This window comes from Centruroides sculpturatus, unplaced genomic scaffold (assembly GCF_000671375.1).
Source record: "Centruroides sculpturatus isolate CEXI.00-Female unplaced genomic scaffold, Cexi_2.0 scaffold314, whole genome shotgun sequence".
NCBI lineage: Eukaryota > Metazoa > Arthropoda > Arachnida > Scorpiones > Buthidae > Centruroides > Centruroides sculpturatus.
Genome location: NW_019384542.1, coordinates 310,203 through 326,593, shown reverse-complemented (window position 1 = coordinate 326,593; position 16,391 = coordinate 310,203). Strand labels below are relative to the sequence as shown.

The window sequence follows — 16,391 nt, the reverse complement described above, 5'->3', positions numbered from 1 at the left end:
GAGAACATAAGGAGTGTTATGTTCTTATAAAAAACTAAATTATCTTGTGATTATATTAATTGTAAAATTAATTATTTTATTTCTAATTATTAAATTAGTCTTGTTTTAGCCTGATAACTAATCTGGAAGTTCATTTGGTATATTTAAAATTAATTGTGTTTTATTCTCTAATTTATGCTGATTATAGCTGTTTATTAAGAAATTTTATAAAAGTAGTACCATTATTGTCAACAGGATACTAACCCTCAGCTACACTGGGGAAATCTGGTCTACACAACTTCATCCATGGGAAAGTTTTGTACCCCAAATTTTGATAAGTTTTTTTAATTAAAATGAAATTTAAAAAGTGTATTATTTCATTTACTGTGATAAATAAACTTTCTGAAGTTGAAAGATAATCATTTATTTCAAATAAAGCAGAAAATAGTTTATAAGACCCTAAGTAACAAAAATGAAGATTTTCTTCTAATTTTCAACAATGTAAATTTAGGATTTTTTTTTCTAAATAACAGTAATCTTAAACATTAATTCTGTCATATTTCAATCAGTCTACTAATGAACTTTATTAATAATAAAGATTTATTATCAAAAACTGCTAAGAATAATGTAACATTATGGTTGTATCCCAAACAAATTATTCACATTCACTTGTTTGTGGTACACATTCTTCTGGTGTAGATGTGGACAGGCACTGAGAATACATAGAAGCATGGAAAAATGCTTGTTTCACACAGTAAATATTTGCTTGAGGGGGGTTAATATAGAATTATCTCAAAAGAAATGGACAAAATTATGCAAAATAAAAATCTTGCCAAGTTTGATTTTGAATACTATTGTCTTGTTATGCCCTGAATAAATTTATATAAACTATATATTGTCATATAAGTATACTGTACTTGCTGTGATAATTTTCAAGGATAAAATACTTTGATCAGATCATGTATTTTTTAACTTTTTACCTATTCTTAATAAATGAATATGTTCTGTCTGTTGTCAGTTACATTTGTAAACTTTCCATAACAATCATGTTTTTCATATGGTAATAGCTGAAAACTTGTATTCGATTCCCATTTGACTTTGAACTGCATGTGCACTGCAACAAAAAAAACTTTGTCTATTGGAACTTGTCTTAACATTTTACTGCAAAAACAATATAAATGTATTAAAATTTAATTAAGAATCATTTTTATTTTGAAAACATTGTAAATGGACAGTGTCCAGTGTTTTTTATAAGTTTATATGTAAATAAAGACAAATCAAACTATTGTTTTCATACCAGCAGTCAATCTAATGTAAGAAGAAATGTTTTTAAACACTTCTAGTGATCATCCTCATGTTCAGCTAAACAACAAATTCAAAATTCAATGAAAAATCTTAACACCATCCTTACATTTCCAGCAAACGTATTTATTAAGAACACAAACAATTTTAATTCCAAGTATTGAAGAGTTACATCTTGATGATAAATTTATTTATCAACAGGATAATGCACTTGAAAATAAGGCTAAGGCTAAGCATGTGCTAAACTGTTTGAAGAAGAAAATACTACTACTAGAGTGGACTCCAAATTCACCCAATTTATCTCCAGTAAAGAACATTTGGAAAATGAAGACACAATTAGAGAAGGAAAAACCAGAGGAGATTTCACTTCACACTCTTTGTATTAAAGCAAGCAATGCAAATGGATTAATTGCATTAATACAAAGAGTGTGAAGTGAAATCTCCTCAGGTGAATGTGCCAAACTTGTTGATCATTACCTCATTGATTATAAGCAGTTATTGAAGCCAGAGAACATTCAACAAAATATTAAAGCTAATTTTAATAATATTTTGGCAATTGATGCAATTATTGACTATCTGTATTAAATTCTTATTTCAGGTAGCCAATCATTTAAATTTACCAAAAAGGAACATTTTTGACCTTTAAAATGAAAATATTCTTTTGTAGTAAATTTAAATGATTGGCTACCTGAAATGTGCATTTAGTACATAGTAATATGGAGCAATAAACCCATGAGGTAACATTTGAGAATTATTGAATATTTATAAAAACCATTCCAAACTTTTGGAATAAGTTAATATGTTACAATTGAATAAATATTAATTATTTTATGTCAAATTATTAATGTATTACTCTTCATTACATTGTTTAATATTTCTCTTTCATATTTTAAAATGAAATGCAAAAAACTTCATTATATTACAACATGACAAATTTATGAAAAGTAGTTGTGCATTCTATAGCTCTATAACCACCAGTGGCATAAGATGTTGAAGTTTCAAGGGACCAAAACAAGGTTATCAGATTAATTCAACATATAGTACAGTACATTAAGTTTTATAAAAAAAAAAAAAAAATACTTGAATGAACTGGTACTTTTATTGAAGTTATATCATTTTGATTGTGTGGGTTCCCAGACTAACTTCAAACTCGAGTAAACCGTGACGTTCTTGTGCGACACAAGATGTAAACAACGAGACTCGGAACTGTTCGAGTATGTGTCAAATTATCTGTTAAGTTCTTAGTGGAAGACAAACTCTAACACGAGCGCTCATAAATAGGTAAATCATTGACTCACGAGTCTATAAAATGTTGGCCAAGATAAACCTTTTTGAACAAAAAAAGGGAAATTTTTGATAGATGAAAATGATCATTAAATTCTTAAACATCAAAAAAATGGTAAACAACAGCCTGAATTATGAGTGCAGGTGTTATTGTTTTATAAACAGTCACCAAGCAGAATCGACAAAGAGGTATCAGATGGACACTTCAAATCGGACCTTTCCTGCGACTGTGGGATACGAATTATCCCGAGCTTCTGAAACTAGTGTAAGGTTAGCACTGGTGTAGATTGGGCTTAAAATCTGACCTCTGATGCCAGTGTAAGTTTGCCGACTTTAAGGGGAGTACAGTTTATCCTGTGTCAGAATGAGCCTAAGGGAAACCGCGTATGAGGACAGTGGCGAAGGAGGCAAATGTAGAACAAGTGTTTTACAAGAGAAAACTCGTTTATTTGTTCAAATTCTTGCCTACATCAATATTGGACAATTCCAAAATCTCGGTGTTCCTATGAAATGGCGACAGTTCGGGTGATTGATCGTAGCCCGGGCGGACGAGAAGGATTGCTGGACGATGCAGATGTTCGGTGTTAAGCTGCGGTGTCCTAGGTGATCAGCGCTGATAAAGCAATAGCACAATAGATAAAGCACAATGGATAAAGCAATGCACAATAGATAAAGCACAACTGTAGGCTTAATCCAGAGGAGACACTCCTTTGACCTTGAAGTTCTGATTTTTATAGTTTTTCCCCCACTATTCGCATTTCGGATTGGTCCCTTGTCCCATTCCTCACTTCCCGAATGGTCTCTCCTTTGTCTCCAGGTGCAAGACAAAACCTTTTCGGGTCGCGGGAAAGGTCCAATTCGAGGTGTCCATCTGATACCTCTTTGTTGACTCTGCTCGGTGACTGTTTATAAAACAATAACACCTGCACTCATAATTCAGGCCGTTGTTTACCATTTTTTTGATATCTAAGAATTCAACGATCATTTTCATCTTTCATCTATCAAAAATTTCCCTTTTCTTTTTGTTTGAAAAAGTTTATTTCGGTCAACATTTTATAGACTCGCGAGTCAATGATCTACCTATTTATGAGTGCTCGTGTTAGAGTTTGTCTTCCACTAAGAACTTGACAGATAATTTGACACATACTCAAACAGTTCCAAGTCTCATTGTTTACATTTTGTGTCGCGCAAGAATGTCATGGTTTACTCGAGTTTGAACCTTGTCTGGGAACCCACAATTGTCTTTCATTAGCTAGTTTTTCATGTTTTAATGTTATTTTTATTCAATTTATTTTAACTGTTGATAGGTAGTAATAGCATATTTTTTGATTGTATCATGAATATATCAGTTTAAATTTGTAGAATTGAATTTCTGTGTAGTTGAAACTTGAAGATGATTACTAAAAGTATTTGAAAACACTTATGTTTATATCAAATTGACTGCTAGTATGAAATAGATAATTGTATTTATTCATAGGTAAAAAAAGATCTAAATGACCCAAGTCAGATAGTGGTGTTTTAAATTACCAGAGATTAAGTGTCCAAAAAATGAAAATATCAGAGTATAATCATAAGTAAATTAGTGTGCATAAGGTTACATTTTAAGTAATTTGTATTTTGCTGAATAATTTAATCATAAAAGCTAAACCAATTTGCTTTTGACTTGTTTTTAGAATGATTTCCAGCTACTGAAATTAAAAATTAATTATAATTAATTAAATTATGACTCTTGTTCAGTCATCTGATTTTTAGTAATTTAATTAACGTTTATTCATTGATTAATTTTCAATTATTTGTTTTTTAATAAATACTGTATTAATAAACAAATTGTAATGTTTTTAGTAAATGTAATACAATATATAAATAAGAAGTAATTTAATATTTAAGAAATTAAATAACAAAAATAATTTGAGTACAAATTCCTGTAATAAATATACTTATTTTTAATCTAGTTTTAAAATTTATTCTAAAATTTAATGAATTTCATAACAGAGATTATAGATATTTATCTTTAATTTATATATGACTTGGTGTCTGCCATTATTATTATGCACATAATGAGATTTTTCTTTTAAGGTAATTCTTGGATAGATTATTATACAACATATACCAAATATCATTTAACTTTTATAGATTACAGTAGTGCAATAGAAGTTCGTTAATTTGGACCCAGTAATCTGCCATCTTGTAAAAACATGGCCAATAATTCAGAATTGTCAAATAGTTTGGCATGCTAGTGTTCCACAAATAGTTCACTAAAGATCCTGGATGGAAGTTGAGGTTAAGGTGGGGTGCAGCCATGCACGTTGACATATATCAGGAGGTTAATTATGGAATTTGAGAGTCATATAATCAAGAAAAATGATTTATTTTGTTACAGCACCTTGTTTGTATAAGGTGCTTTCCTAAGGCTAATATATGCTTATGTTGCAATCATGAAACAAATTCTTGCAAACACTTTTCAAGCTTGGGCTTGAAAGCATCATCTAATGTTTATAGGTTTTAACAAGCTGTCTCAAGAATATCCAGGACTTTGAACTCCTATACTGTGTAATTCAATAGTAATGTTCAGAATGAACATGGCTTCATTAGAATTAACATGTTTTATGTTCAGTAATGTGACTGACATAAGACAAGTTCAGTAAATGAACTAAGTGCATCAATGCTTGTATGGATGATCATTTAGTAAAAAACTGATTTTGGTGCACATCATTAATAAAAATCCAGTTGCTTTCAGTGACAACACTAAACTAATTGTGTTTGACTAAATTTTCTGTCAGTGCAACTATATTGCTGCTCCCACATGTTATCAATTTCATTATAAAAAAGTATGAATTTACTTTTGGATGAAGAATTATCCCAGATAATTAAAAACAATTTGAATGTTATATAAATAATGCTGTATGATATTCTTTTCAGTCACGATAGTGAGATCTCTTGTGTTGCTTTTTTGACATTTTGAAAACACTCTCCAATCATTCAGTAATTCTTTTCTAATTATATCATTGAAAGTACTGCTACTGATAACCAAGTGTGAGATTTCAGGCTGTAGTTTGTTAAATTAAAATATTAATTTGATAAATTTGTCAAATAAAAGCACAAAACTGGGAAAAATTAACGATGAAGTAACCAAATTTGCTCCGTGATAACACTTCCTTTCTAAATGACTCCTCTTCCTGGAATAATGATTCATCCAGGGAAATAGAGAGTAAAATATGGGATTGGATGACAAAAGAGTTTCAATTTAATACTGTCTTCTTGGTTAACATCTTGACTCGAGAGCATGAAAAAGTACAAAAGGACTAAGAAAACATCAACAAAACAAAGTCATGTGGTTCTACCATTGAGGAGACTCACCAACTCCCACTTCAACTGTCTTGTTGCACCGACCTCATCTAATTTGGCAAACCTAGTCCTAGACCAGTCCAGTCTCCTAAGCCATGGCCAACACAGACAGTATTGTGTTAAGAACTGTTGTGTCAACAAATCGAGGATATTACGTGATATTGCATCTGACATACCTACAGTGTATCTAAGATATTTATTTGATTCACAAAGTTATGTTAGAATTCTTTTTCTCACAGTTAAACAGAAATAGATCAGTCAGGAAAGACCAAAGCCAGGTGTATTTTTTTTTAATCAATTTTTCAAAAATATTTCCTCAAAAAACTGATGAAAACTTCATGGGTTAATTCTACAGAAATAACCACCATTTTTTTGCCTGGACCACATTTAATCAGAGACAATAGCTTATCATCGTATTCTTTATTTTCTTACTTAAGTAAGAAAAGCTAATGAAGATAAGCTATTGTCTCTGATTAAATACGGTCCAGGCAAAAAAACGGTGGTTATTTTTGTAGAAATAACCCATGAAGTTTTCATCAGTTTTTTGAGGAAATATTTTTGAAAAATTGATTAAAAAGGAATATAAAGAAAACTGCACCATGGATAGATATACATATATATATACATATCTATTACTTATAGCAGGTGTATTTTTATTATCTTGTTGTTAGTTATAATTCTATATAATCCAGTAAATAAATCGGGTTATTATTTTTGTTGATTCCATAGTTGAGTGTCTCACTTCCAGAGCACCCTGCCTCTCTTAGTTTTCCACCTTCATTCCTTACTCTATAAAGTCCTACAAACACAGCTGCTCAGTGGTTTGAAGTTCCTGTGAGTTGAAAAGTCACTGGTAGTGAGTGTCAGACCTGACCCAAGGAGACATTTGTATTCTGTCATACGAGTTTACTGAATTTGTCTATATTTTCTTTCTCACAGCCAATGCAAGAACAGTATCTCTAAAAACAAGTTTTTAATACAGAGCATATATAGCTTTTATGACTCATACATATGCATGTCTGGAAAATATATTACAATATATGCACATGAATTATTGTGAATATTTAGTCTGTTCAATAATGTGTTTGTTAACATTTTTTGCAGGTTTTTCAATCAGTCTTAACATAATGCAGTCATGCACTGTATCATCTTCAATTGTCATATTGCTGCAAAACTTGGCATGCAGATAAGTCTCAAGAAGATATGGAAATAATTAGAGTTATAGTGCAATGGCTCATTCATAATGCCAGCAGAGAACATTGAAGTGCAACCTCCTTGGCCTATAAAAAAGTGCATAAAGGCATACTGTCTGTAGTTTACCTGTTGCAGAGAAATGCTGTGTTGCTAGAGATGCTTTACATTGCAATTGAAGACCATATGAACAACTGAGTTTGAGAGGGGAAGGATCATTGGATTGAGAGAAACTAGATAGTCATCTCAGCCATTCTGACAACACTGTGAGGTGGTGTTGGGACAGTAGATGAGAGAGCTTGCACAATGGCACCCAGGCTCATGATGCCATTGGCCGACCACTAACTGAGAGGACCACCTGATTCTCCAATAAGCATGCACACAACCTACTATGTCTTTGTCTGTCATTTGATGTCATCATTACAGGTTCCTGTGTTTGTTCATATCATTTCGAGGTGTCTGGGTGAGAAACATTCAGTATTGCAATGACCATTATGTGTGCTGCCTTTGACAGCCACCCACCATTGCCTCTGTTTGAGAAGTGTAGCTCCCAATTGGATTGAACCACAATTGAATGGAACCAGATTGTCTACAGCAGGGGTGGCCAAAATGTGGCGCATGCGCCAAACATGCATTGGACGATTACAAGTGGCGCTTCAGTCTGTTCCGAGCAACATTGCCAGATTTGGCTGCATTGCGTATGCAATTCGGTGCAATCGAACTGTTGACCTTTTTGTTTTTCTTTGCTTGTACATTACACGATGCATTCGTGTTCATGTACACCACTGATGTCATATAGAACTATTTTATACGGGTAGCTACACTACAACCGCATTTATCATTGCTTGTTCTGTGGCAAATCTGAATTTTCATCTTATAAATTGAAATACCTAGTTAAGGGGTGGCCGAAATTTTTCTCCGCATCGGGCTGCTAACACTCATGGTACGCCACTGCGCATCTGAACTCGTCTATCAAAAAATTGGCGCATGGTATGCAAAAGGTTGGCCACTCCTGGTCTACAGCAACAAATCCAGATACTGATGATGACTGTGTGCGTGCTTATCAATCCTGCCTATGTTTTGGAGCGGCATACCACCCCACATCTGGAACAGGGATGTCCAACCTGTGGCCCACTTTATATTTTTATGTGGCCCACTGCACCCTCAGTTTTTTAGATACATTTTCGTTTATTTTGGTAAAATAAACGAAATCATAAAAATTATTCTTGTTTCACTTTGATGACGTAATGGGTGACATATTTGTAACTGTCCAATCAAAAATGTTGCTGGTGTGGTCTGTCATTTTGATTATTTCAGTTTCAAAGATTTTTGTAATGAAGTGATGTTCTTAGTGATAAAGAATGGGTATCTTTTATCAGGTGGATGAAAAATAATCCCTCTTTTCAAGAGTCACCTATTTTTAGTGACTTGAGGCTAGGCATAAAGTGGAAAGAATAAATTAGACCCTACCACTTTGTCATTTTTACTAATTATAGATATATAATACATTGGTCTATCTATATATTTTTTTTGTAATGTAATAATTATATTCATAATTATTTCATCAATTTTAAATTTATATTTTTAATAACCCAGCATTTGATCATGGCATCTAATACTAAGAAAAAAAAGATAACAGAAGAAAAGAGAAAATTCATTATCTTTTGGCCAGAAAAATATTTCATAATTGAAACATGTAATAATATGGCTTGCCTTATTTGTCGCATGAAATTGTGCATTTTCAGAGTTTATTAAAAAGAAAAGAAGAATTTCCTGTGAACTTTGAAAAATGTAGTAAATTATGTGAAGTTTTGTTAAAGGATTTAACAATGAGATTTTCTGACTTCAGAAAATAAAAACTGAATTAAAATTGTTTAGTGATCCATTTTCATTTAATTATGGGGAAGCAGCAGCTTAATACCAGCTAGAACTCATCGATTTTCAAAGCAGGAAATCTTTGAAAGCTTATCATAGAGAGCATTCTGTTCTTGAATTTTATAAAGAAGTTCGTTCTTTCAATGAATTTGATAAAATTGTCAATTTATCTAGAAAACTTATGCATGTGGAGTAGTACATAGTGTTGTGAACAATTTTTTTTTGTGCATGAAGAACATCAATTTTTATGGCAGTGAGAGTATAAATATTGTTTAATTAAAAACTGAAATAAGCTTTCATTCTTTCTAATGTTAATATATAAAAATATAAATATACATGAAAGTAGTATATACAAATTGATATTTTTTGCTTCAAAAAATTATTACATGTCTACCTATTTTTACTAAATTTACCAGTAAAATATATCAAATCACTGGTATATTTGCCAATGCATTTTTAACTGATTACTGATAAACCAATTTACCAATAAATACAGTATAATCCTTATCTGGCATCATTCTAGTCTTGTAGGTGCCAAATTAATGAGTTTACTTAATAAGATGTTTATTATTTGATAACTAAATTTTTTAAAATATTGCACAATTCATGTTGTTATTATATAACTTTCAATTTTATAATGTATTCTATTTTAAAAGATACTTATAATTTTGTTTTCTTTTTGCTTTTTTTAGGAAATAGGCAAAAATATTTATACAGTTGAAGAACTGGTCCATGAAATTAAGGATAAAGCAACAAAGCAACGCTTACAATGTTTACCATATCAATTTAAATTTAGAAAACCATCTTCAGATATTATTAAACTTGGTAAATTAATTTAAATTTTATTATATGACTTTTGAAATATAATTTTTCAAATTAAATTTCAGTATTTCTTACTATTATTATATAAATTTCTTATATATTTTCTATCTAAAAATTATATCATAGAATTTGTTAAATACAATTTACAATTCAATTTTACTAATGTAAGAAACATACATTATTATCTGCAATTAAAAAACTTGGCAGATAATTATTATTAGCATATTAAATTTGCTTATGTGTATTATATATAGTAGAGCGTCGATTTTCCGAATCAATTGGGGACTGGGGTTGTTCGTATAACTGATATTTCGGTTAACCGATTTATGTACGGAAAAATAGTTTAACGTATCCGATGTTAAAATTTTTATATGTTGCGTGTCGCTTTGCGTTGAATTTTCGTCAATGTTAAGCCTAACAAAGACTATTGTATCGTTAAAAATTATTTTTTTATTTTGTACAAACAAAATAAATATATTGAAAAATATAAAAACAATAAAAAATTATACTTCAGATGTTAATTTAGTATCAAAAACGTAAAATATTTGAGTAGCCCAAGACATAGCCAAAGATTGAAGTGCCACAGCACTGGCGAAAATTTAAATTTGCCAACTGGAATTCTTTCGGATGATTGACTTTCGGAAAATCGACGCTCTACTGTACTTTTTATTTGTATTTCCTATATATATCATTTTAATATATTGAATTATATTCATAGTATTTGTAGTTGTTTAACTATTTATTTCAATTAGTCTTTTTGTATTGTCTATAAATATATATTAAACTGCTTTATTCTGGTAACCAAAATCATAGTTTAATATATATTGTGCTAAATTTTATATAACATCTAAAACGTGGGTGGTGTCTGATTTTGATATTATTGACCTTGAAATTTTTAAAAATTCCTATGCACTAGATATTTAGAGATAAAATTGATTCCAAAAGAAAGGGTATTTGTTGAAAAATTTTTTTCAGTTATATAAATAACTAGTTAGATGAAATAGTACAATAAATTCTCGATTATGTAATTATAAATTTGAAATAGAGAAAAAATTTAAGTTATTAAGAAACATTTTATTTTATATTTTTTAGCAAAATATTTACATTATACAAGGTCATGCTACATAGTGACAAGATTGCTACTTGGCAATATTTTTATTAAAGTGATGATAAAAATATAATATTGATGATAGTACACTTTATGAGAAACGACAGAATGTCGAGCTCCTGTGATATGGGAGCCCCGTGCACCACATACCTAGCAATGTCATGTGGCAAATTCAGACAGGAAAGCAGGAAGTGATGTTGGGAACCAGAGGTAGTTTTCATACAGTGTTTCCAGATTGGGAATTTTTTATCAGCTGAAAGAAAATTTGGGGAATTTTTTGGGGTGACATTTTTTTCACTTTGATCTTTTTACAGTAGATTAAAGCATAAAAATGTTGACATGGCAGAACTTGTAAAATACTGTTTAAGCATTGTGAACAAATATATTATTTGGAATTATTCATTAAAAAATTAATCCTATTATTAAATTATAAATTAAAAAATGATTCCTATTTCTAAGTAACAGGTTAAAATGTTACTCTTGCTTTCTAGACTCTGATCTGATTTATTAATGCAAGTGCTGGTAGCACTTACATTAATAAATCAGCTTGTAAAATTGGTGGCAATAAATAATTTGAAGTGGCGAAATAGTTGTCAATTTTTTTTTTAATTTACAGAGTGACCCCTGATTATATGAGAGGAAAACATAAATTTATTAATAAGATAAAAAACAAGCTGCTATGTTTTGAATCAAATTATTGAAGAAGAATTTTAAAAAATAGTCCAGCAATGAGTTGCTTAACTTTCCTGGCAACATTTGGTGGCACCATCTGTTATCATATTTTATTTCAAAACTTTTTACATTTTTAACTATTATAAAATGCCAAATAGCTTAATTCTGAAGGTAGGGATGGGTTTTATAAAAATATTGTAAATGTTAATAATAAGTAAAATCGCCAGTAAGTCTGATCTTAAGGATATACATACGACGCTCTTTATCTCCACTCTCCAACCTTTAATCACCAAAATTTAATAGCATCAATGTAATAAAGAATCCTCCCTGCAGAATTTCAGAAATTTTTGACAAAAAGCACAGGAGTTAAACTTGAAAGAAGGTGAACAAAATCGTGCCTCTCCACACACACAAACACACTAACATCCATACATACAGAAAAATCCCAAATTTTTTTATTTTTTTATTTCTCAGTATTTCAAGGTGTTCAAGGTATTTCAAGGAGTCCAAAAATGTAAAAATCTTGGAGATCTTTTTTGATTGATTGCCATACTTTTCCTCTGTTATATGTAACAGCCAGGAAAGTAACTAGCATTGTTATGTTGATATTATATTCTTCATGGTGGTAATTATCTGATTTTGTTGCAACTATTCCATAATGCTTGCTTGCCAAAAATTACATATTGCAACATTTGCATAACATAAACTTTGAAGATGCAATTTCAACAGTTTAAAAAGCAATTGGCCTCGTTATCATACTAGTATTTTTCAAATGGTTGATGAGATAAGGCAATGTAACATGAAGGTGCTGTATCAAGAAGAGTGCTTCACAAAAGGACTTTCTATGGGGAAACAGTCTACTTAAGTATTAAATATGTGAAGAAAGCAAGAGAACTCCGTGTGGTCAGCCCTTTGATCATGTGCAAATCCAGGACCAACTAGTGATGTTTTGTGGTTTTTCCACTCCCACTGATGATGGTTTCTTTTCTCAGTATTATGTTTTTGATACTTTAATGTTATAATATGTGGTTTCAAGTATGAATAGTATGGTATAGTTTTAGAAAAATTCAAAATATTGCATTGCAAATGATAAATATACAGCATCATTAGTTAATTTGTTAATTCATTTTTAAAAATTCCAGCAACAAGTTGTCCAACTTATATCTTTCCCAGCAAAAAATATTTGTTTAAGAAACATAGTAGCAAAGTCTAAAAAAGTCTATCTGTTATGAGATTTTATTAAAAAAATAACTTTTGTATTACTAATAATAAAAAGTCAAAAGGCTTAATTTTGATGGTAGAAATAAGTTTTTATTTGGTAAATAAAAAATATGTATGAGTAAAAAACATAACTTGGAAGCTTTTTGAGATATGGCCCCACCCTCTTAATACCTCAGAAACTAATGGTGCAATTTTTCCCAATACAAATCTCCCTGAAAAATTTCATAAGTTTTTGACAAAAGAGACAGGCATTATTAAGCTTTCCAAAGTGGATAAAAAATCATGCTCTCTCACACACATTAATATCCATATGTTCAGAAAAACTCTTTTTGCATTTCTCAATGTTTCAAGGTCTCCTGAGTCCAAAAATATAAAAATCTTGTGGGTCATGTTTTGTTCTTTGATCAGTTATCATACTTTCCCCTCTGTTATATAACAGCTGGAAAAATAAAATGAAGAGAAAATCTTCACTAATAAATGATAAAAGAATTGTGTAAAGAATCAGTTTGATTTTTTTATTATTATTTTTTTTTTTATGAATTTCTTTAACATGTAATCTGAAAATGCTTCATTAAATGTGCCAAAAATGTTTTTGAACATAAATATTTCTTTGATAAAGTGTTATATCTATTAAATTTTTTAAAATGTAAAGATCAATTTTCATTGCAAGGACATAAATGCTATAAATAAATAACAGATATAGCTTGCTAATTTTATGTACTTTTTAACCTTGTGTGATTACTCCAGTAAGGTTATTTATATTTGTATTATTTTTTTGTAATTATATGTAGGTGTTTAGGAATTCCTATTGTGTGACATGTGTTTAGTAGTTCTAAAAGGCACTTTTTTTCTTTCATTTTCTGTAGCTGACCCTAATTAAGAAAAATTACTTTTATTACTAATTGTAATATTTTTATATAATAATTACTCATCAGAAAACTACAATATCAATATAAGTATGTAAAACAGGCATGAAATATTTTAACATAATTTTATTTTAAAGTGTTGTTATGTAGTTAGAAAATTTTATTAAAATCTGAAATTTAGCTAAAAAATAAGAAACAAAACACCTTTTTTGCCGAGAAATAAATATAATTTGAAAAAACAAACGTTTTCAGCCTAGTTAATAGGCCATCTTCAGGTCGAAAAAATGGAATGTAAATGTTCCATAAATAGAACATAAAAATTATTTAAATCAAAAATTTTACAAGAGAAAAAATAATGGAAGAATAAATAAATAAATTANCGAAATTTTTCTCCGCATCGGGCTGCTAACACTCATGGTACGCCACTGCGCATCTGAACTCGTCTATCAAAAAATTGGCGCATGGTATGCAAAAGGTTGGCCACTCCTGGTCTACAGCAACAAATCCAGATACTGATGATGACTGTGTGCGTGCTTATCAATCCTGCCTATGTTTTGGAGCGGCATACCACCCCACATCTGGAACAGGGATGTCCAACCTGTGGCCCACTTTATATTTTTATGTGGCCCACTGCACCCTCAGTTTTTTAGATACATTTTCGTTTATTTTGGTAAAATAAACGAAATCATAAAAATTATTCTTGTTTCACTTTGATGACGTAATGGGTGACATATTTGTAACTGTCCAATCAAAAATGTTGCTGGTGTGGTCTGTCATTTTGATTATTTCAGTTTCAAAGATTTTTGTAATGAAGTGATGTTCTTAGTGATAAAGAATGGGTATCTTTTATCAGGTGGATGAAAAATAATCCCTCTTTTCAAGAGTCACCTATTTTTAGTGACTTGAGGCTAGGCATAAAGTGGAAAGAATAAATTAGACCCTACCACTTTGTCATTTTTACTAATTATAGATATATAATACATTGGTCTATCTATATATTTTTTTTGTAATGTAATAATTATATTCATAATTATTTCATCAATTTTAAATTTATATTTTTAATAACCCAGCATTTGATCATGGCATCTAATACTAAGAAAAAAAAGATAACAGAAGAAAAGAGAAAATTCATTATCTTTTGGCCAGAAAAATATTTCGTAATTGAAACATGTAATAATATGGCTTGCCTTATTTGTCGCATGAAATTGCGCATTTTCAGAGTTTATTAAAAAGAAAAGAAGAATTTCCTGTGAACTTTGAAAAATGTAGTAAATTATGTGAAGTTTTGTTAAAGGATTTAACAATGAGATTTTCTGACTTCAGAAAATAAAAACTGAATTAAAATTGTTTAGTGATCCATTTTCATTTAATTATGGGGAAGCAGCAGCTTAATACCAGCTAGAACTCATCGATTTTCAAAGCAGGAAATCTTTGAAAGCTTATCATAGAGAGCATTCTGTTCTTGAATTTTATAAAGAAGTTCGTTCTTTCAATGAATTTGATAAAATTGTCAATTTATCTAGAAAACTTATGCATGTGGAGTAGTACATAGTGTTGTGAACAATTTTTTTTTGTGCATGAAGAACATCAATTTTTATGGCAGTGAGAGTATAAATATTGTTTAATTAAAAACTGAAATAAGCTTTCATTCTTTCTAATGTTAATATATAAAAATATAAATATACATGAAAGTAGTATATACAAATTGATATTTTTTGCTTCAAAAAATTATTACATGTCTACCTATTTTTACTAAATTTACCAGTAAAATATATCAAATCACTGGTATATTTGCCAATGCATTTTTAACTGATTACTGATAAACCAATTTACCAATAAATACAGTATAATCCTTATCTGGCATCATTCTAGTCTTGTAGGTGCCAAATTAATGAGTTTACTTAATAAGATGTTTATTATTTGATAACTAAATTTTTTAAAATATTGCACAATTCATGTTGTTATTATATAACTTTCAATTTTATAATGTATTCTATTTTAAAAGATACTTATAATTTTGTTTTCTTTTTGCTTTTTTTAGGAAATAGGCAAAAATATTTATACAGTTGAAGAACTGGTCCATGAAATTAAGGATAAAGCAACAAAGCAACGCTTACAATGTTTACCATATCAATTTAAATTTAGAAAACCATCTTCAGATATTATTAAACTTGGTAAATTAATTTAAATTTTATTATATGACTTTTGAAATATAATTTTTCAAATTAAATTTCAGTATTTCTTACTATTATTATATAAATTTCTTATATATTTTCTATCTAAAAATTATATCATAGAATTTGTTAAATACAATTTACAATTCAATTTTACTAATGTAAGAAACATACATTATTATCTGCAATTAAAAAACTTGGCAGATAATTATTATTAGCATATTAAATTTGCTTATGTGTATTATATATAGTAGAGCGTCGATTTTCCGAATCAATTGGGGACTGGGGTTGTTCGTATAACTGATATTTCGGTTAACCGATTTATGTACGGAAAAATAGTTTAACGTATCCGATGTTAAAATTTTTATATGTTGCGTGTCGCTTTGCGTTGAATTTTCGTCGATGTTAAGCCTAACAAAGACTATTGTATCGTTAAAAATTATTTTTTTATTTTGTACAAACAAAATAAATATATTGAAAAATATAAAAACAATAAAAAATTATACTTCAGATGTTAATTTAGTATCAAAAACGTAAAATATTTGAGTAGCC

General features: G+C 29.6%; 1 protein-coding gene across 1 annotated transcript in view; it reads left to right on the top strand.

Annotated features, from left to right (window-relative positions):
* The window catches only part of LOC111623404 (RNA-binding protein NOB1-like), a 50,164-nt gene that overhangs the window by 7,263 nt on the left and 26,510 nt on the right, over nucleotides 1–16,391 (top strand). The window contains exon 2 of the mRNA XM_023365966.1: nucleotides 9,669–9,801. Coding sequence (XP_023221734.1) covers nucleotides 9,669–9,801 — 133 coding nt within the window. The remainder of the gene's footprint in view (nucleotides 1–9,668; nucleotides 9,802–16,391) is intronic.